Source organism: Astatotilapia calliptera, chromosome 1 (assembly GCF_964374335.1).
Source record: "Astatotilapia calliptera chromosome 1, fAstCal68.1, whole genome shotgun sequence".
In the NCBI taxonomy this organism is placed as follows: domain Eukaryota; kingdom Metazoa; phylum Chordata; class Actinopteri; order Cichliformes; family Cichlidae; genus Astatotilapia; species Astatotilapia calliptera.
The window spans coordinates 6,699,950-6,722,392 of record NC_137422.1 but is presented as its reverse complement, the minus strand read 5'-3'; the positions used below and the strand labels follow the sequence as shown (position 1 = coordinate 6,722,392).

General features: G+C 41.0%; 1 protein-coding gene and 1 pseudogene across 1 annotated transcript in view; one reads left to right on the top strand and one right to left on the bottom strand.

The window, feature by feature from the left end:
* Positions 1-6: 6 nt before the first annotated feature.
* On the bottom strand, positions 7-2,318 carry LOC113027970 (troponin I, fast skeletal muscle-like; annotated as a pseudogene).
* Positions 2,319-5,878: 3,560 nt separating this feature from the next.
* The window catches only part of LOC113013457 (Golgi apparatus protein 1-like), a 29,149-nt gene continuing 12,584 nt past the window's right edge, over positions 5,879-22,443 (top strand). Inside the window, exons 1-11 of the mRNA XM_026154406.2 lie at positions 5,879-6,231; positions 14,677-14,706; positions 16,728-16,814; positions 16,898-17,113; positions 17,798-18,001; positions 18,201-18,272; positions 18,423-18,609; positions 19,036-19,253; positions 19,565-19,686; positions 20,394-20,495; positions 21,215-21,368. Coding sequence (XP_026010191.1) covers positions 5,917-6,231; positions 14,677-14,706; positions 16,728-16,814; positions 16,898-17,113; positions 17,798-18,001; positions 18,201-18,272; positions 18,423-18,609; positions 19,036-19,253; positions 19,565-19,686; positions 20,394-20,495; positions 21,215-21,368 — 1,707 coding nt within the window. The 5' untranslated portion in view covers positions 5,879-5,916. The remainder of the gene's footprint in view (positions 6,232-14,676; positions 14,707-16,727; positions 16,815-16,897; positions 17,114-17,797; positions 18,002-18,200; positions 18,273-18,422; positions 18,610-19,035; positions 19,254-19,564; positions 19,687-20,393; positions 20,496-21,214; positions 21,369-22,443) is intronic.

Below are 22,443 nucleotides of genomic sequence, written 5' to 3'. Positions count from 1 at the left end.
AAAACATACTGACATTTAAGGCTCTGTATCGAACATCTTTTTTCTTCCACCCATGCCAGTTTTGTCTTTGATTTTTTCTACCCCAGTCGCCCGTTTGCTTCTCCTAAGAAACACATTCAAAGGAAAGCAGTAACAAAAAGTGAAGCCTTTCATGTTGCGTTCTGATCTTACTAATTTTTTTCAGTGAAGGATGCTACTATGTGCTCCATCTGCCTAATATAACATCAAAAGCACCTACCTCGTCCTTCACTTCCTTCTTAACCTGCTTAAGGCTGGCTCTCAGGTCCATGGACACTTTATGTTTGGAGCCCAGCAGGCCAGCCAGCATGGCATCGGCTGACATCCGCACCTTTTTCAGGACTGGCTTCTTAAACCTCCCATTCAGATACTGAATCTTCAACTTAAGGTCATCAACCTGACATAGAACACTGTTGTTCAGACATATGTGTTTTGGTAATAACAACAACAAACATTTTAGAATAAATTAGAATACATTTTTTAAAATTATTTTTAAACTAAAAAAATGTCACTTTGATTAAAGATCTTGCCAATACAGAAAAAATGAAAAATGATTTTGGCAATTACATATACCGGAAAATGAAAGGGCACGGTGGTTAGCACTGTTGCCGCACAGCAAGAAGGTCCTGAGTTCAATTCCACCATCAGGCCGGGGTGGAGTTTGCATGTTCTCCCCGTGTTTGCGTGGGTTCTCTCCGGGTACTCCGGCTTCCTCCCACCGTCCAAAGACATGCAGCTTGTGGGGATAGGTTAATTGGATAATCCAAATTGTCACTAGGTGTGAATGTGAGTGCGAATGGTTGTCTGTCCCTGTGTGTTAGCCCTGTGACAGACTGGCGACCTGTCCAGGGTGTACCCCGCCTTTCGCCCTATGACAGCTGGGATGGGCTCCAGCGCCCCCCGCGACCCTGAAAAGGATAAGCGGAAGCGAATGGATGGACATATACTGTTACTTTAGGGGAGCTGTGGCATAAACCTTACATCGGGAGGTGTTATAACTGTATAATTATATATACATACAGTATATATATATACTGTATAATAATTATACTGTATAACTGTATAACTTTATAATGGCAGAAGAAGCTTCTGAATACAACACCTTGTTGGATTTTGCCACTTTGACCTCCATGTTGTATCGCTCCTCATCCACCAAATCAATCTGCTTGTGAAGTTTGCAACACAGCTCCTGGAGTTATGATAGATAGAAGGAGTGAGAAAGTTTATTTGTTTTTCTGTTTTTTCAATCATAAACACGACACACTTAACAGCAGTGTACTATCCTGAACATTTTTCTTACAAAGCAAGTTTTCTATCATCTCCAACTTTCTATAGTTGCTGGGTAGGGGATGGATACAGAGGAAGAGTAGAGCTTGCACACTTTCATTTTCCGGTGATGTTATGGATGTTAAAGGCAAGTGCACCAGAACAAATACTTTCTCCTCTAAAACCAAACTACAGCTTCCATAGGTGAACAAAAAGCCTGCTAAGTTAATCATCAGTCATGAACAAATTCTCCAGGTGCCGTAGGTTTACCTGGAGATCCTGCATACTGCTAGGAATGAAAAGGGCTGTGCAATTCTCTTCCAAGTACTGCATTTTCTCCCTCTCAGCTTCTCGGGCTTCCTCTTCCAGCATTTCTTGGCCAACTTGCAGCACCAAGCTCTGAGAGAGGGAGGAGAAGATGGCAGAAGATGACTATCAAACACAGTCAGGCCGTTTTGATCAGGTGAGTTTGTAAATGCACTGTGCTTAAATAACACATTACTGCTAGTGCTTTCCTTTCCCTTGATTTGTTTACAATAAAGAGGTGCTTCCTTTACTGAACAGCCAAACTGAATCCTCAAATAAATTTTCAAGGAAACATATACTCAATGCCCACTGTACACCTATCTAGCACTGAGTCTGAGCCCCTTTTTGCCTTCAGAACTGCTTTAATTATTCGTGGCAGAGATTCAACAAGGTGCTGGACACATTCTGGAGAGATTTGTGTCCAAATGGACATAACAGCATCACAAGGTTGCCAGCTGCACATCCATCACATGATCTGATGACTTCAGAGGCTATTTGAGTAAAATATTCAAATTCATGTTTAATGAAGCCTGGCCATCGCACTCTCCTGTTGGAGCACAGACAGGAAGAAAGGAGCAAAAACTCACACAGTATATCATTAATGACTTAAACAGTTGATATCAAAGTTATTACTGATTTCCAATAAGTATTTAGTTAATGCTTTAATACTATACCTGCACTGTTGGCTGTCTAACCTGAGTATCTTTCATTTCTCTGAGCTGTGACATCCTTAGAAAATGAATCTCCACATCAATATCCCTAATGGTCATGGGAATATTTTACACTTTATGATCTCTGATGATGACTAATATTTATACCAAATTTAAATATGTTGATCTGACTAATATTGCCAAATCTGTGTTCATTTCACAGAGCCATTATGTGATATATTTATACATCTTTTATATCACATTATAGGAACAAACTTCCTCAGTACTTATAATCACAGATCAAACTTTTCTCATTGCCTTCGCATTTAAATGACCTGAATCAGATCATTATTTCATTTTTGTAACCTTTATTTTCTAGTTTTATCCATTTCTTTTTATTTCAACTCATGTTTGGCTTCCATTCTTTTGATTTTTTCCCCTGTTAAATCCCACTGAAAGGTATCTTTTCAATCCTGCCTTGGGATCCTTTTTTTAAGGTCTTTCATGTTTTAGGTAAAATCACTTTGAACTGCCACGAAAAGTTCAACATAAAAAAGTTTGAAGCTTTAGTCCTAATCCCAGAACGTGTTGGCATTATACATTTTGTAATGAAGGTGAATTAAATTGTGATTGCTCAGCATACAGCGATTATAAAGGTTTTCTGCAAGGCAATGTTTGACTTTAATTGGAAAAAAGGGAAATACACATTACATTTCAAATTAAAAGCTTAAACACAAGCAAGAAAATATGGTTATCCATACAGAGAGACAAGTCACTTTCACTATACGATACAAAAAAAAACAAAGGAAACCAAAACAGGCTTTGAGGCATTTTTAAAGTTTCAGTAGAATTTAATAATCTCAGTAAGCAGTCAACTATTCCACAGTTTAGAATTAACAATTACATCTGTATCTGTACATGGGCACAATAAATCAAAAATGCTGACAATGTCTGGCTGTGAATATAGATACTTTCCTACTATATCTTGTACTGAATGCAATGATTTGAAACGGTGTGACAATAACTTCAAAATAAAAGCTTACAATCACTGAGAGCATCATGGGAGGGAGAGAAAACACACACACACACACACACACACACACACACTTTCCAAATCAAATCAAATCAAATCACTTTTATTGTCACATCACATGTGCAGGTACATTGGTACAGCACATGTGAGTGAAATTCTTGTGTGCGAGCTTCACAAGCAACAGAGTTGTGCAAAATACAATAATGTAAACAAGCAAAATACAAGAATGGCTACATCTGAAACTAATAAATATATGTACAATATATAATAGTATATGCATTTCTGGATGTGTATACTAAATATTTTTCTACGTGTGTGTGTGTGTGTGTGTGTGTGTGTGTGTGTGTGTGTGTGTGTGTGTGTGTGCACATATTTTACAAATTAAATAGAGTAAACAATAAATAAAATATATAAAATAAAATATACAGAGTGAGACATGTACAAAACAGTGGCATTACTGTACAGTATGGAGTGCATAATGTTAAAGTTCCAGTAGTGAAGCTGAGGTGTCTATGACGTGTTCAGCAGTCTGATGGCCTGATGGAAAAAGCTGTCTCTCAGTCTGCTGGTACGGGACCGGATGCTGCAGAACCTCCTTCCTGATGGAAGTAGTCTGAACAGTTTATGGCTGGGGTGACTGGAGTCCTTGATGATCCTCCCCGCTTTCCTCAGGCACCGCTTCCTGTAGATGTCTTGGAGGGAGGGAAGCTCACCTCCAATTATCCGTTCAGAGCACCGCACTACTCGCTGGAGAGCTTTGCAGTTGTAGGCGGTGCTGTTGCCATACCAGGTGGTGATGCATCCAGTGAGAATGCTCTCAATGGCACAGTGATAGAAGGTCCTGAGGATGCGGGGGCTCATGCCAAATCTTTTCAGTCTCCTGAGAAAGAAGAGGCACTGCTGCGCCTTCTTCACTGTTTTATTTGTGTGTACTGACCACGTAAGATCCTCAGCCAGATGTACACCAAGGAACCGGAAGCTTCTCACTCTCTCCACAGCAGCGCCGTTGATGGTGATGGGGGTGTGTACTTCTCTGCACCTCCGGAAGTCCACTATCAACTCCTTTGTTTTTGCGACGTTGAGGGTGAGATGGTTGTCTTGACACCAGTGGGTCAGGGTGCTGACCTCCTCCCTGTAAGCCGTCTCATCACCAATAGTGATAAGACCCACCACTGTAGTGTCGTCCGCAAACTTCACAATGATGTTGGAGTTGTTAGTGGCCGTGCAGTCGTAGGTGTAGAGTGAGTACAGGAGAGGGCTCAGTACACACCCCTGTGGAGCACCAGTGTTCAGTGTGACGGGGGATGAGGTGATGCTGCCCAGTCTGACCACTTGGCGTCTGTCAGACAGGAAGCTAAGGATCCAGCTGCAGAGGGAGCTGCTCAGTCCTAGATCCTGCAGTTTCCTGTCCAGCTTCGAGGGAACGATGGCATGGTAAATGGCCTGCATTTGTATAGCGCTTTTCTAGTCCCTAAGGACCCCAAAGCGCTTTACACTACATTCAGTCATTCACCCATTCACACACACATTCACACACTGGCGATGGCAAGCTACATTGTAGCCACAGCTGCCCTGGGGCGCACTGACAGAGGCGATGGTATTGAATGCTGAGCTGTAATCTACAAACAGCATTCTCACATACGTGTCTCTCTTCTCCAGGTGTGACAGGGCAGTATGTAGTGTCAGGGCTATGGCATCAACAGTGGACCTGTTGTGGCGGTATGCGAACTGTAGAGGGTCCAGTGAGTCGGGTAGTGCAGAGCAGATGAAGTCCCTGACCAGCTTCTCGAAGCATTTGCTTACGATGGGGGTCAGCGCTACAGGTCGCCAGTCGTTCAATGAGGAGATGGTGGAGGATTTGGGTACAGGGACGATGGTGGCCATTTTGAAGCAGGCTGGGACTACAGACAGAGAGAGGGAAAGGTTGAAGATGTGCGTGAACACTCCAGCCAGCTGAGCCGCGCATGACTTGAGGACGCGGCCGGGAATCCCGTCCGGACCAGTAGCTTTGCGTGCGTTCACCTTCCTGAAGCACCTCCGCACATCCTCCTCAGACACAGTGTGCGCACTTCCCGGGATATATCCAACAATTGTTTGAATATTCGGACTTGCATTGTCCTTGTACAATGGATGCCAAAGAAATAATGTATTTGTTGTCACAAAAAAAGGTAGAGCAGGAACTTCGAAACAAGTTTTGTTTTGTTTTTGTTTGTTTTGTTTTTAAGGTGGGGGAATATCTAGCATTAAAAAAGTAATTCAGGCTGATAGTTTTGTGTGGAAACATGCTTATGTAAATAAACGACAATTATTTATATTTGAAAAGTTTATTCGCGTTATTTTTCCTACATTTAGTTGATTCTTTGATTCTTTTTGATGCTATTAAATGAAAATAAATCGCTATAAACTAGAGCTGGAGATCATGTGACGTGATCATCGTGTCGTATTGCTTACTAGAGTAAACAACAATGTAAAAACAATGGGTACACTGACGCTGTTACTAAAGGAGTACAGTAAAGCTTTATTTATTTATTTTTCAAGTGACCGGAAGTTGTGTGTTTATTTCGGTAAATAAAGCTCACCGTTACCTCGCTGACCGGAAGTGATGTCGTCATGTATTAGGACTAGCTTGACAGTGCTGTGAAGATGGCGGCGTACAGTCGCGCTCAGCTGCTGCTGCTGTTGTCGTCCGTGTGCCTCTGCAGTTTCGGCTCCGTCCTCGGCTTGAAGGCTGCCAGCGGCCCGGCCGAGCTTCACAACCCGCCCGTCCTGAGACCCGCTGATCCGCCGGCGAAGGATGCACCTGCAGCCGCAGCCGCTGGGGCCTCACAGCCTCGAAGGGCGACCGGTTGGAAGCTGTCGGAAGAGGAGGCCTGCCGGGAGGACCTGACCCGCCTCTGTCCCAAGCACACCTGGACCAACAACCTGGCAGTGCTGGAGTGTCTGCAGGACCGCAAAGAGGTAGGCGCCCTCCCCACGGTAAAGTGTTCGGGTTCAGGTGAGGTGATGGGCATCTGCTGGGTGTGTCGCCCCAGTGGGTTTAGTCACCCCGGTTGTCAGCATGGCTGTGATGCAGAGGTGAACATCTGCACCTCCATCCGTGTGACGCTCCGGGCAGCCGTTTAAACACACTTTTTCTTTTAGTACGTCAAAAATCCACGATTTACCCGACATCCACACACGCATACAGAGATAGTGGCGTATTTAGTGCTTTTAAAACTCTGTGTGTGTGTGTGTGTGTGTGTGTGTTTTGTTTTTGTTTTGTTTTATAACAAAAGTGAACAAAAAACGTAGTTCCTTCAAAAAACGAAACTTGAAGGTCTTCAAGTGCTAAGTGTAGATTTTATCCCAAATTGATATCTACCTGTTAGTTTTCTCTTACTTGCTTGTGGTCAGTTGATGAGACTGTGTGAAAAGCCCCTCATCCTGAAAATCTGCTCACTTTTTTATGTTTAAGTAAATTGTGTGTTTTTCAACCTAGGAATGTTCACACTTCAGCACAGAGGCTCTTGCCCTGTGGCCCCAGGAGTAAATAAAAGGTATCCCCTGTAGTAATCCACACTACTCTGTCTGTGTGGCCTTAACTGATGTTCCATGAGCACAATCAAAAATCATGTCTGCTGTTATAAATGCTTATAAACTGGTTGTGTTTAGGCTGTAGGCTGAAGAGCAACTAGCTAAATGAAACCTGATTAGTCTTTAAACAACAAATAGATTAATCTCTACCAAAAATATCAGGCTTAATCTGATTAACTGTTTAATCATTTTTTAATTTATTCCACGTGACATCCCGAATGAACTTCACCCCCTTCTCGACCTCTGCACCTGGCAGGGCTGTCTCAACTGCATTCTGTAGTTTAAGGGAGAGGTTTTAATGTGCTTTGTGCTTTTACCACCCCTCTTTCCACCTCAGTGCAGTACTTATTAACCTGGTGAGGTGTGAAGTGTGTGGTGTGAGTGCAGTCATCCAGCTGTCAGGTGACTTGCCGGCTGAAGTTAAACCCCAGTTAAACATGATTCCTGTCTTGTTTCTTTGTGCCATAGTGACGAAGAATACAACCAACTTTCACACTCTGTGCCTGTTTAAAGATTGGCCGCCTACATGCACAGATTCTCTTATTTTTATCTAATTTCTTTCCATAAATAAACAAGCAAGGGACACTACTACAACTAGAGATCAAATTATTTGTTTGTTAATCAGTAACCGCTGTGGTCTTGCAGTTCTTCAGTCTCACTCTTAATGCGTCCAGTGAAGGATACCCTCACAGCCTGCTTTATTACATGACCATATGATAAACATACAGTGTTTATAATAATAATAATAATGGATTGGATTTATATAGCGCTTTTCAAGGCACCCAAAGCGCTTTACAATGCCACTATTCATTCACTCTCACATTCACACACTGGTGGAGGCAAGCTACAGGCAAGTTTACAGTCTGAATCTGATTTTTTCCCCCCAGATTGTTATCTTGCTTTCTAGGTCAGTTCACTTCTTACCTATTTAATTATTTTAAAAGTGTTTCCTCATGCAAAGTGTCCTAAGCTGCACTGCAGCTATTAGAAGTGATTGTTCAAGCAAAGTCTCCTGCCTCGTGTCATTTTTAAATTGAACATCTTTGGGTAAAACACTAAAGCACTTCTGAAGAAGTCACCCGAGCTTGTGACGTGACTATAGTACATTTCGTGATGGTTTTAGTTGAAAAATGCTTTAAATTCAACAAATAATTATACATACATACAGCGATATGTTTTTTCCTTTATATTGTAAATGTTTGCTTTTTTGTCTCTGCTTTAAAAAAGTTGGATTCAAATCTAAAGAAAAATATATCAGTTTGATTAAAAGGCTACACACACACACACACACACACACACACACACACACACACACACACACCAACTTAAAACAGGGTCAGATTACTCATTAATCTCTTCCTGATAAGATCCTTTACACTAGCTCATATTTATAAAACAATCATAAAAATTTTAAAACCATATGAAGGGTTTTGGAAATACTGACTTGAACCATGTTATTTTATTTCACTTGGCTTTTTTTGTGGGGGTTTGGGATCACAAATTTAGATCTATTCCAAGATTTCACATGTATCAGATATTTTAAAAGGAACAAAAAATTCAGCGGCCCAAATTGAGACCTAAAAATTCAGCATATAAGGAATTTGTTCTGTCATTTGTATCGTACTAAATTCCATTATTTTAAAAGTACAAGCAGAAGACATTTCTCTGTTATGCTAGATGTATAGATTGTGTTCACTTTTGATTTACTTTGATGTTTAAGTTATTTATTTAATTTAGTTTTATGTATAATTGTTTTTCCCAGTAGGAAATTTGGTACACAAAGCTGAGAAAAATGCAGAGTAATAAGACATTCCTGCAATAAATTCTCTCTTTTCTTCATAAAGTTTACGGTGAAATGGTTTCAAAGAGGAGCTGATTTAACTTTCTGTCATTTCAGAAAAACGCAACAGCAATTTTCCTCGTATAAAAGCACTTTGAGTGCTCAGTTAGAGTAGAAAAGGGCTAGATACTGTAAGAACCAGCCCATTTACAATAATTACCCCACACTTTGTAGTTTGGTAACATTCAGGAAAGCATGAGAGCCTCTTGTATTGCACTGAACATTTAGCTAGGTCTAGCAAAAAGGAAGGAGGCTGGTAGAGAATCTACCTTGTTATTTATATCCACACTCACTGGTCACTTCATTAAAAAACATCTTGTTAATATTGAGTTTACATCCCTTTTGCCTTCAGTGCTTCCTTAAGTCTTTGGGGAATAGATTCAGTAAGTTGTTGGAAACATTCTTCAGAGATTTTGGTCCATATTGACATGACAGCATCAGTTCCTGCAGATTTCTGCACATGAATGATCTGCACTTCCTGTTCCATCACATCCCAAAGGTCCTTAGGTGGATTAAAATCTGTTGTTCATAGAGAATGTTTGAGTCCAGTCAAAAAAGAAACCAGTTGAAGATGATTTGAGCCTTTTGGCATGCTGCATTATCCTGCTGGAAGTAACTATCATCTGATGGGCTACCATTCCATTACAGCATCACCATCACTGTTGATACAAGGAAGAATGCATCCATGTTTTCAAATTCTGACTCCACCATGAAAAATCTTGTATTAAAGACTCATCAGACCAGGAAACTTTTTCCAGTCTCCTATTTTCCAATTTTGCTGAACCCATGCAAATTATATTCAGGTTCCCTTTCTGACAAGAACTTGGTGTGGGCTTCTTCTGCAGTAGCCCATCTGCTTCCAGGATCAATGTGTTTTTTGCTCAGAGATGCTCGTCTGCATACCTTGCAATCACATTACTGTTGCCTTCCACTCAGACTAGAGCATGGCACCAACAAGCACACCACGTTCAAAGACACCTCAGTTACCTCTCTTTCTCATTCTGATCCTCAGTTTGAACTTCAGCAGGCTGTCTTGACCCTTGCTACATGCCTAAATACTTTGCGTTGCTGCCATATCATTGGCTAATTAGATATTTCCATTAGTAAGCACTTTAACAGGTCTACCTAATCAAGTGTCTGGTTAACATAAGTTGGCCAATATACAATATAGAGCAAAATAATGAAAAAAATATAATTTAATGCAATAGAAAATGACACATGTTCACTGATAGACTTAATACATTTAAAAGACATTTTGTACAGTGATAATAGATTTCCATGTCTTTTATCAACCTCAGTCATTGTCACAAATACAGCAAAAGCTTAAAGTGGCCTCAGAATCTCATCTCTGATTTTTGCGGATGATGTGGTTCTGTTGGCTTCATCGGGTGAGGGCCTCCAGCTCGCACTGGAACGGTTCGCAGCCGAGTGTAACGCAGCGGGAATGAGGATCAGCACCTCCAAATCTGAGGCCATGGTTCTCAGCCGGAAAAGGGTGGAGTGCCCACTCCGGGTCGGGGATGAGTTCCTGCCCCAAGTGGAGGAGTTCAAGTATCTCGGGGTCTTGTTCGCGAGTGATGGGAGAAGGGAGCTGGAGATCGACAGACGGATTGGGGCTGCGGCTGCAGTAATGCGGACGCTGCACCGGTCAGTCGTGGTGAAGAGGGAGCTGAGTGTAAAAGCGAAGCTCTCAATTTACCGGTCGATCTACGTCCCTACCCTCACCTATGGCCACGAGCTGTGGGTAGTGACCGAAAGAACGAGATCGCGGATACAAGCGGCGGAAATGAGCTTCCTCCGAAGGGTGGCTGGCCTCTCCCTTAGAGATAGGGTGAGAAGTTCGGCCATCCGGGAGGGGCTTAGAGTAGAGCAGCTGCTGCTCCACATCGAAAGGAGCCAGCTGAGGTGGTTCGGGCATCTGGCAAGGATGCCCCCTGGGCGCCTCCTGGGCGAGGTGTTCCGGGCATGTCCCACCGGGAGGAGGCCCCGGGGCAGACCCAGGACACGCTGGAGAGATTATATCTCTCGGCTGGCCTGGGAACGCCTTGGTATTCCCCCGGACAAGCTGGAGGAGGTGGCTGGGGAGAGGGAGGTCTGGACCTCTTTGCTTAGGCTGCTACCCCCGCGACCCGACCTCGGATAAGCGGATGAAGATGGATGGATGGATGGCTTAAAGTATCACCACGTCAGTCTCATTTTGCACTGTACTCCACAGATATACACAGTTACATGGTTCTGTATAAATAGATAATGGAGGACAAAATGATGATGATAAAAGACTTAACATATAATGTGTTCATAGCCAATAAGAAATTATAATTGCTTTACATTAAAGAATATTTTAAATGAGCTATCTTGCAAACCATTTGTTACACAACCCGTACTGTCCCTGAAAAAAATTTCCCATGTGAGTTTTTTTTTAATCATCATGTTAACTTCATCTGCTCTTTCACTCACACACACCACACACACACACACACACACACACACACACACACACACACACACACACACACACACGAGACACCTCCTCCAGCAGCCCTGAGTGATGCCCTCTTTACAGAGATAATTACATTGCTTTGACTCTATAACAGCTGTGGCCTCCCGAAGAGGTAAATGGCTCTTATAAATCTGCCTCTTCTCTAGAGAAACACACACACACACACACACACACACACAGAGACACACACACACACACACATATAGTGGCAGTAACAGGGGCAGCTGAGCAGCATGAGCTTTCAGTACACCCAGTTTGAGAATCTATTTGTGGTGGTGTAAGCCCTGAAATCTGACAGCTGATAGACGTCTGAGAAACAGCAACACAGTTATAAAGTAACAGCAAGTCACTTTGCAATAGCAGAAAGAAGCCAGGGATATTTCTAGAGCTGTGGTCATTAAGGCATTGTGACAAATAATAACTATGGGGAGATAGCGTGCCAGGATGCTGTGTAGCTATGGGTAGCATTTGCAGTCCTACAATTCTTTTTTTACTCAGTGTTTCTGCTTATACCGTAGTAACATCGTTGTCCTAAGTGCAATGTTCAGGATTTAAAGGAAACGCTGATGTAGTCACAGAGAAAGAGGCTACCGTTGGTCCCGTCAAACAAAAACAGCCCCAGGCGGGTCATTAATACAATGGACAATTAAAGCTGTTTATGTTTAAATTGATGATGAAGTATCTCTAACTCTGATAGACTGCTATTTCCTTTACATTAATTTGGATGGTTTAACAGGGCAAAAGCCTATTCGGTGGTGGAGGTGTGATGATTTAAGCTTGTGTTTTTATGCGTAGGCACCTTTCAGTTATTAAGTCGATCATGAACCCTTTTGTACACTGTAATATTCTAGAGTCAAATGTGAGGCCATCTGTATGACAGATAAAGCTTGTTCCAAACTGACAAGTTCTCATCTCTTCTTGGGGCTCCTAGTGTCAAGTTGTAAGCATTGCCTCTACAATGACACATAAAAAGATCTCTAAAAGTTTAGTTGCGTTAAGGAATTAGTGATATCTCTCGGTGTGTCCATCTCCATGAGTAGTTTCTGCTGTATAGTTATTTCAATGACTTAGTCGCAGAAAAAGCCAGGCTACTTTTAACATGTATAGAGTTGTACATGTAGAGTCTTCAGTGGAACACATCAGCCCCAATTTGTTTTATCTCTCTGCCCCTTACCAAGGCACAATTATCCTTTCCACTTCAGTTTGATCAGTCTAGTTGATTAATATGGTCTTTTTTCAAAAGCCTTTGATGTGAATGGATCAGCTCTTCATTAATTAATAACTCATAGTATGACTAGTTTTTTTTAGTTTTTTTTTTTAATTTGGGAACCCACCAAGGGTTTGTATCCTTATTACACTGATTTCTTTGTGTCTGAAGCATTTAGTGGAAATGAGAGTTTAAAATCAAAAGAAGGCCTTTTGTCGCTGTTCCCGTGGGCGCAGCAGAGTTATCACAAAGTGCTTTCATGTCTTTTTACAGCAAAGTGATGTGGAGATGTAAGAAGAGCTTCTGCTGCTGGCTTTTGTCTGATAGTCAAGGATGTTGTGGGCGAGTCTATGAAGAGCTTCTGCTGCTTTGTTCATATTAAACTGCTGCGTTTTGGAGAAAAAAAACATTACTTTGCTCAGCGCTTTAGGGCAATGTTGGTGGTATTTTTGAACTGTTCTTTCTGAAGCTAAAGGGACAGTTCCAAAAATGCACTCTATGTATTTTCAATCTCACTCAGTTGCACTAAAATCCTACCTTCGATTTAGCCATGGAGCACGAGTCTAGGTTTTACATAGTAGGCGAGTCAGTAGGCACATTTCTTGTCTGCACTGCTTTCCTTTATTTTTGCAGAGGTTGGTTTTACAAAAATGTTTTTTCCGAGATATTAAAAAACCCCTTGTTGAACAAAAGTGTAACACCATCTAAATTGACTAAGGCAACAGAACTTCAAAAAATGAAAGGCTATAGTTTATCTAAGCCTTATGTATATTGTTCTGAAAAGTGGCTGACTGAAGTTGAAATAGGGTTGATATTATGTAAGCTAGTGTTAGCTCAACGTTTCTGCAAATCGTACTTGGCCCACCTCTTTTTGTGGCTACTAGAGCACAGATTTATTCATTTAAAATCATCTTTCAGGATAGCAACATTAAATAATTTTATATGCAGATAGAAGAATTCTACCTTGTGATAAAAGTCCTAAATTGTACAAAGTAACTTTACAAAAAGCGAAAATTTAGCTTTTAGGCCACATTACTTACTAGTAGCAAAATTTACCCGAGTTTCCAATCAGTTTGTTAATAGTTCAGTTCCATCTTTTCTTAGATCTCATGCTAACATTAAACTACATTGGGTGAAGATAATAAAAGATAATACAAATATAGCTTCGCTCCTTAAGTGTATATATTGACCAACTTAATTGACCTATACCAATTATTAGCACCCGGCTATATATTAACCAATATTATCTATTTGTTGATTTATTGGGACCAACATTTATAATGGCCAATAACTAAAAGTAAAGAAGCAATGGGAGAAACACCCGTCAACCATATTATGAGTGTTGATGTTGCATAGTTTTCTGTCAGAGGGCGCTATTCTTAATTGGAAACACGTTTACAAGTCCATGAACACAAGCATAGCTGAGCATAGTGTAAATCAGTAGTCAACAACTTTTGATAGTAAAACAAACTTTATTTTAAAAATGCATATATTAATTAAAACGGTCTTAAATTCTTAGATAACTGTGCATAAACAAATTTTAGGGAAATCTGTTTTTATGTGTCTGAATGAAAAAAGCGTTGCCCAGTATATCAGATTTTTAAATGACCAAATCTTGGTGATATAAAATCAGTCTTAACAATCGTCATATAATGAAAATTAGCAACATTTAACTGGAAACTCTGCCTATACTCACATGGCCTTAGGAAAATGGACTGCTTGCCAACAAGCTCAACAGTTTTAAAGGGTTTCAGTGTAACTAACCGTGCCTTTGCTGAGTCTTGTTGTTGGTTTATTAACCAATGCATGGTGCAGTAGGTTCAGCATATAAATATAACTAATAAAATAAAAAACCTTCCGATACCTCTAAACACACTTACTATCTTATTATATCTAGTTTGTTCAACCAGTGCACAAAGAAATACAAGCAGGTGCTGGAACTTTTTCCTTTTATCTCTGGCTATGGTGCTGCTTGAAAGTTGGAGTTTGTCAGAGTTTGTTTTTGGTTCCGATGCGTGTTTAGGTTAGGGTGTTGCCAAACTTGGAAATCTCATTGTTGCAGCATGTTGACAAAATATGGCAGTAAAAATACCAAGGTAGCCCTTAAAGCACAAATGACTATTTGTGTCTCTCTGATGGAAGCATGGATTAAACTAGAGTGTTGAAAGATGTTTAAATCTACTGAAGCGCCTTGAGGCGACTGTTGTTGTGATTTGGCGCTATATAAATAAAATTTCATTGAATTGAAGATTCACATTTCTCCCTCTTTTTGTCTTTCTGCAGGAAATTGATATTGCTCCTGACTGCAACCATGTGAGTATTTGTTTTAAAACACACAAATTCACGCAGAACTTTTTAATCAAACAGTACAAGTGTGAGACAAAGAAAGATATAACAGAGGCGTGCCTTCATACTCGGCTAATGCTGTCAGGCCAAATCAAAATTTTAACCAAGTCTGTTTGGCTTAAAGTTAACTCACCAAGAAATCAAATGTGATAATTAGCCTTTTGGATATGCAGGGTGGTACATACCTGTCCTGCTTGGACTGCTGGAATTATTTCACTGCATCTGACAGATTTTTAAGTCAAAGTTACTGTTATTTGCCCCTGCTGTTAAAGAATTTAAACCAAACATATTGAAATATGTAATTTCAAAGGTTGACAGAACATCCTAACACACACAGCTGTGATGTACCAACTGCTGAAAAGTTTACACTTAAATTTTTGGCTGAGTTTACGAACCTTTGTCACCTGAGGACTCTTTTCCATCCATGTCTCGTGATCACTGCGTTATGCCTTTAATTTATTCATAACAAATATTTGTAACATTTATGTCATCCCCAACTACTGCAGATATAATTGGTTTTAGTTTTGTCCTATTTGCTTAACTCTATACTTTTCTGTATGCTCTTTCCTCTCACTCCTGATCAGTCATGGTAGAGGTCTGCCCCTGCCTGAACCTGATTCTAGAGATCTCTTCCTGATAAATGGAAGTTCTTCCTCACCACTGTAGCCAATTGTTTTCCTTATAGGGGATCATTGTAGTTCTCTCTCTAATATTTCAGAGGTTTTACCTTACAATATAAAGTGCAATGAGATGACTGCTTGCATGAAATATATTTATATAATATTAAAATGCCTATAAAGGAGTGAACATGGTAAACGTTCTGCATGCAAGTATGTTAGTATGTTTATTGACTCAGGGCCACAACCACTACTGTAAACTGGATTATATTATCTTAGAAATATGTCTTAATATGTCCATAAATAGTAAACAAGTAGAAATGTAGAATCTAATACAATATCGGTCTAAAAAGCAGTCTGTGCATACTAATTCAATTCAGTATATTTTTTGGAGCAGTGTCACAGACCTGCATATTTTAATGCACTGTACAATCGGAGAGATTATTGGAAACATTTAGAGAATTTAAAATAAAGCAGTCTAATTATCAGCGACCGCTGACCATGATCCTCTCTTCTCTGTTTAACAAGGTCCTTTCACATTCTCTTCCCCACTCTAAATACTAGCTTTGAAGAACCCACAGCTTCCACACTGCCAGCTGATGACCGTCACTGACATCAACGCCGTCTAACTTTAAATTAGGAGTTTCTCCTCTTTTTGCGTTAAGAGCTTCCGAAAGCTCGTCTCCGTGCCTTCTGGATGATAAACCTTCAATATTCAGAGTTCAGGGCTGCTAACAGCAGGCAGTTTTATGAAACACCACAAGGCTTATGAAGCACTTGGACTGTCTTTATTACAGCATGGAAAGCACTCGCTGCAGTTGACATGTCACACGCTCACTTGTTCTATCTTATTTTCTCGGTGGACCGACTTTCAGTAGCTGTTGTTTGTGGATGCTGCAGCTGGAACCCCTCTGATAAGAAAGTGATACACAGAGTATTAGAAAACAATAAAAAGAGCACATTGGAAGGTCTTATTTCTGTCATTAAAATCCTTAAAAAATCATCAGTCTTCAGGATGGGGACTGTCTGATCGTTCAGGCGTAGTTCTCTCTGAATAAACTATTCTTTTGTAAAATCGTTCAGGGTAGATTACTTAGATTTGGACTATTTCAACATCACATTCACAAAGAAACTTTGTGAGTTTAGAAGCTGCTTTCTCAAGAGAAACTTTTAACAGTTGTGCCTCCTCCAAAAATAAAGAAGAGAAATTATCTAATTAAATGCAATGCTTTATACGACCACCACAAACTCTTTGCTACTAGTTGTAGTTAATGAGTTGGCTTTTTTTTAGTCATGTTCACTATGTTTCATTTCTAATTAACATATAAATTGGATTGTAATTGAAATCCTAACTTTTTTTTCCTCAATCAGCTTCTGTGGAACTACAAACTCAATCTAACCACAGATCCAAAGTTTGAATCTGTGGCCATGGAGATTTGTAAGAGCACCATCACTGAGGTCAGTCTGCCTTTGACTCTACAGGGAAGTTCTAGGTCTGTCCTTTGCTCTCCTCTGACCTGTCAAATGTTCTGCACCTTCAGATAAAGGAGTGTAATGAGGTGGAGCGAGGGAGGGGCTACCTGGTGTCCTGCCTGGTGGATCACCGTGTTAACATCAGTGAGTACCAGTGTAACCAGTATATCACCAAGATGACCAGCATCATCTTCAGCGACTACAGGTTGATCTGTGGCTTCATGGACAAATGCAAAGAAGATATCAACAGCCTGCGCTGCGGCAGCATCAACATAGGACACAAGGTCAGGACTGTGCAAATATATGCAGAAGTTAATAAATCATAAAATGGAGTCCATAAATCAGGAAAGGTTCATTTACAGGCTTTTCGGGTTAAACGACAAAAATAATAAGGTGGCGTAACCAGAGGAAACCCACCTCTCCAAGTGGCAAGTGCAGGCTATTTAGTGCTTATTATAATACACAAAATCTCCATTTGTATATGATGTCCTCCTACACAGTCCACAATTGGCGCACAAGTACATCTTAGGCCTACAAAGGTTCTTATCAATATTACATATTATATTGTAATCATGTTGCCTAGTAACCCCCAGGAAACGGGCTAAACTAACCCTAAGATTTTTAGCATTTATGCACTTGCAACACTTGTTACTGTTATTTTCAAACATATAAATAGTGTCGAGTCTTGTACTGTACCCACGTTACATTGTGTCCTGTTAAGTTCCATTTGGTAAAATATAGTTGGAAGTTTTTGCAAATCCCATTAATTTCTTTCTCGTTATATGGAAGAGAAAGTCAACCCACTCTTTGGTCTGCAAGAATTTTGTAAGCCAGCTGGAATCAAACCAGCAACCGTTTGCTTGCCAATGGAATGTGTAAACCACTACATTATGACACCATGCCTATAGATCATCAGCATATTCAGAGTGTCATTGCCCTCTCTCTGAATCCCTGATGTCTCTTTACAGGACATTCACTCCCAGGGTGAAGTGATCGCTTGTCTCGAGAAGGCGTTAGTGAGGGAGGTGGAGCAACAGGATCGTGCTCATCCAATCAAAGAGGAGTGTCAGAAAGCGATCCTGCGGGTGGCTGAACTTTCCTCAGATGACTTTCACCTCGACAGACACCTTTACTTCTCCTGCCGAGACGACCGCGAGAGGTTCTGCCAGAACGTAAGGAGGCTCTACCGCTGCTTGCATGATGTTCATGCTTCCGGTGATCAGACACAAACAGTTAATGCATTCAGAAAATATGGAAATTATACATGAACTGGTTTCTCTTGGTTTCCAACTGTAGAAACACAAGCTGTGTGGGGCTGGCAAATCCCTTTAACATCTCAGAGCGGAAACCCTTTTCTACTTTTCTCCACAGATTCAGGCAGGAGAAGGGAAAGTCTACAAGTGTCTGTTCAATCACAAGTTTGAAGAGGCCATGTCGGAAAAGGTACAACCATCTCATTTATTCATCTTGTTCCTCGGCGTGGCTGACAGGGCTGCACGATCGTGATTGATGAAACTCTGTAGGGCTTTTGAGTAAACTTTAGTGAATTTGTTTGGTCTCTAATAACCTTTCTCCCCTCCTTCGCCTTCAAAGTGCCGTGATGCTCTCACCACTCGTCAGAAGCTCATCTCTCAGGACTACAGAGTTAGTTACTCGTTAGCTAAAGCCTGCAAGCTGGACCTGAGGAAGCAGCGCTGCAGCCTGGACACCAGCCTGCCGCGTGCCCGTGAAGCCCGACTGTCATACCTGCTCCTGTGCCTTGAAGCTTCTGTGCACCGTGGTGAGTGGTGGTGTTGTTGTTGGTGGTGGTGGTGGTGGTGGTGGGGGGGGGAGTTTAGAGAAAAACTGGTCATTAACTCAGGGTTGCAAAAATCTTCTTAATATCAATCTCCTGTATCTAACACTAGATTGACAAAGCTAGAAGATGGTGAACAAAGGAGGAGACCAAAATATAACTTAGAGTAAAGATTGGACTTAACCCTTATGTGGTGGACTCTCTATATAGAATTTATTTGGAATATATTGTTAAATGAGACCTTGAAATCCCAGAGTAGCCAAAAAGTAAATGAATACAGCTTTAAGTAAAGAGTATTTCTTTTTTTATAAATATAATTGCAAACATAATGAATAGGGTGTGAAGTTATCTACATTTCATGTGCATTCATTGTTAATTGTGTTAGTAATAGGTGGTTCTTGTGCTACGCAGGGCATCCGGTCAGCGGAGAATGCCAGGGGGAGATGCTGGACTACCGGCGGATGCTGATGGAGGATTTCTCTCTCAGTCCGGAGATCGTGCTTCACTGCCGGACGGAGATCGAGGCCCAGTGCTCCGGCCTGCACCGCAAAGGCCGCACACTGCACTGTCTGATGAGAATCGGTCGTGGTGACCGGAGCAATGCCATGGACAGCGTCTGCCAGAACGCTGTAAGACCATTGCATGAAATAATCAGTCCTTCATTCAATCAGTCATCATGAAATAAAACTGCAAATTTAGTTATCAAAAATGTTGTTGTCAGTGAAGAACATTCAGATTTTGTATTGGCTAAATACTTCACGAACAGCAGACACGGTACTCTGAGTTGTCGTGTCATGTCGGGCAGAATTTTGTTTGATCAGATTTGCAGTTACTGGGGGTTGATAGGTTGTCAATAAAATAATGACAAATAAATAAAATCCAGTTTCTTGCCATTAAATTTATTTCCTGAATATTCGAATATTATTTTTCCTCACTGCAGCTTCAGACTCTGATCCAGTCTGCTGATCCAGGAGGCGACTATCGGATCGACCGGGCTCTCAACGAGGCCTGCGAGTCCGTTATCCAGACTGCCTGCAAACACATCCGCAATGGAGACCCAATGTGAGTTGGTTACACACGTGCACACATGCAACTGCTTTCAGGTTAAGCTTAATCGGAATTTTAAATGATAATCAGATGATACTTTTTAAATGTAGTTTTTATTAAGACTTACATAAGTACATAAGCATTCATATTTTCACTGCTGCTGTTACCGTGACCGAGTACAACAGTGACACGCTGCTTTTTTTATCATAAGAATATTAAAAAAGGAACCAAAACAGACACAAGTGCTAAAATTAATAGTCTTAATTACCATGACCACGATTTAATCGCGTATGTGCTTAAAGTTAAGGGGAGCCGCACTGTGTTGAAAATTACGTAATTACCATTCAGCATATTGTAATTCAAGTAGTCTAGAGGGAGCTTAGACTCAACTGCACCTTCTCTGGCTTCTGCTTTTCGGCTTTAGAAACTGTAGCATGAAAGATTGAAAATATCCATGTCGCAGGTAAGATACAGTGCGGCGATAGCTGAAACGTAGGACTTTAACCTGGCAGATTGGAGTTTGATAAAAACAAAAAAACAGCATATGTTTATCCCATAGGCATCACATGTAATTGTTAACGTTTAAAACAGGGGGCTTAAAACAGCAAGAGAGACCTGCAGGAGAAGGACGCCTGCTTTCAAAATCTGCCTTTTTTCATTCTTCGGATTCCCTGGTAAACACTGATTCATGTGCTGGTATGTCTGTGTGTGTCGGTGTGCAGGATTCTGTCATGCCTGATGGAGCATCTGTACACAGAGAAGATGGTGGAGGACTGTGAACACCGCCTGTTAGAGCTTCAGTATTTTATATCCAGAGACTGGAAGTGAGTGTGCCCGCTGATGCTGATGGGAATGCGACAAATCGACATTGTTCAGCTGTAGAACTTTCTCTGGTGTTTAAGCTTGTTTTCCTGGTTTATATTAAGTCCAGCTAGATACTTAGCCTCTTTTTTTCATCAGCACGCAAAAGACGTTGTTCTACAGCTCACTGAATTCAAGCATGGTTCTCTAATAGGGTGAAGTGCACTATGGCAGCAAGTCAACTTGTGGCATTTGTTTCCTATCAATTCAGTTCCAGTTCAATTCAATTCAGTTTAATTTATATAGCACCAAATTACAGCCGTATTCACCTCAAGTTGTTTCATATTGTAAGGTAAAGAGTGCTAAGGTGCACAGTGGGTAAAAACCACCAGCGCTCTGCTAAGGAAAAAACTGTAGCATTGCAAACCTCCTCTGGCATTAACATCAGCGCAAAAACTGAGTGCTGGGAGCTTTGTGGTGTGGGATTCCATGCCCGAGCAGCTCCTGTAGGTGTAATGCGCAGGTGGCCCAGTAACTTTTTCCATGTAGTGTATCAGAAAATGTGGCAGGCTGATGATTTTGGGAGTAGTGATGGGTAACATGAAAAAAACAAAAACAAAAACAAAAAAAAAAAACCAGCTGAAACTGTACAATAGAATGACTTGAATCAGCAGGAAACAGGACTTGAAGGAGGTCTGTTTTGTGGGTGTGTTTTAGTATCCATTAAGCTTTTGTCTTCCAGACTGGACCCCATCCTTTATAAGAAATGTCAGGCTGACGCCGCCCGCCTCTGCCACACACACGGCTGGAACGAGACCAACGAGGTGATGCCACCGGGTGCTGTCTTTTCCTGCCTCTATCGCCATGCCTACCGCACAGAGGAGCAGGGAAGACGGGTATGTTGACAGCAGAAGCAAACACTTTAGACCGCACTAAGCTGTTTAGGTATAATATTAGGTTTAGGTATAATCAGGGTTATATTTGGTCATAGCAGCAGGCATAACTCTGTTTTTTAAATTTAACAGGCGAAATCTGAAAAGCAGGTAAGAACTCTGATTTTACCTAAATCAGCTCGTACTGATCCTGGTGAGGAGTTAACTGGATGATGATTGTAATGGTGATGGTTGGAGCGAGGCTGAATCAAACTGTTAACCCCGTGGTGGCGCTAGAACAACTCGGGGCATGATCAGAGTCAGTCTAATGTCAAACTTTACTTCTATGGAACTTCAAATGTTTAAAAGTGTGAATGATGATGTGTCTGCATTAAGTTATGAAAAGTATCTGGAACTTTTGGTCTTAAGCATCTTGCCGACGCTACAGCAACCTAAAATTAAAAGACACCCAAACTAATGCAAAAGTGCTCTTAATTTTGGTATATAGATGGTAAAAGCAAGTCCTTCAGAGGACAAGAGCACATTTTAAAATCCATCATGAAACTATGAAAGCTAATCTAGGAGCAGGATTCAGTTTAGTTGTTCACTCTCGTGACACAAATTGCTACTGAAGTGCTGGCTTGTACCCTTCTAAGTCACAGGTTCAGTAGTTCAAATGATGAACCCTGACTGCTCTGCTTTGTTTTGAAAATCTGTATAATCACTTTCTCTCTCTTTCCAAAAAATTAATGAGTTGGAAATCCACTTCGCCCTGATTTTGAGTAATTATACTGATTATAAAGAAGACCCTTGACAGCTTGATTTGATATAATTATATGGTCTCAGTAATCATGGTGTAGGCATGTGTCACAAACCTTCAGTGTGAGCGCCAGTTCAGAAAAGTGGGACATTTTAGCTGTTTCACACATCCACACAAAAGAGCCTTTACTACGTGTGTAAATGCACAGTCATTTGGCAAGCTAAACACGCTTGGATTAAAACTTGAAACTGTTGAGCAGCTGCAGGAAAACAAGTGGTGCCACTAAACAGATAAACACTAAAGATCAATATTTGTCATGAAAATTAATCAGTTTAAAAA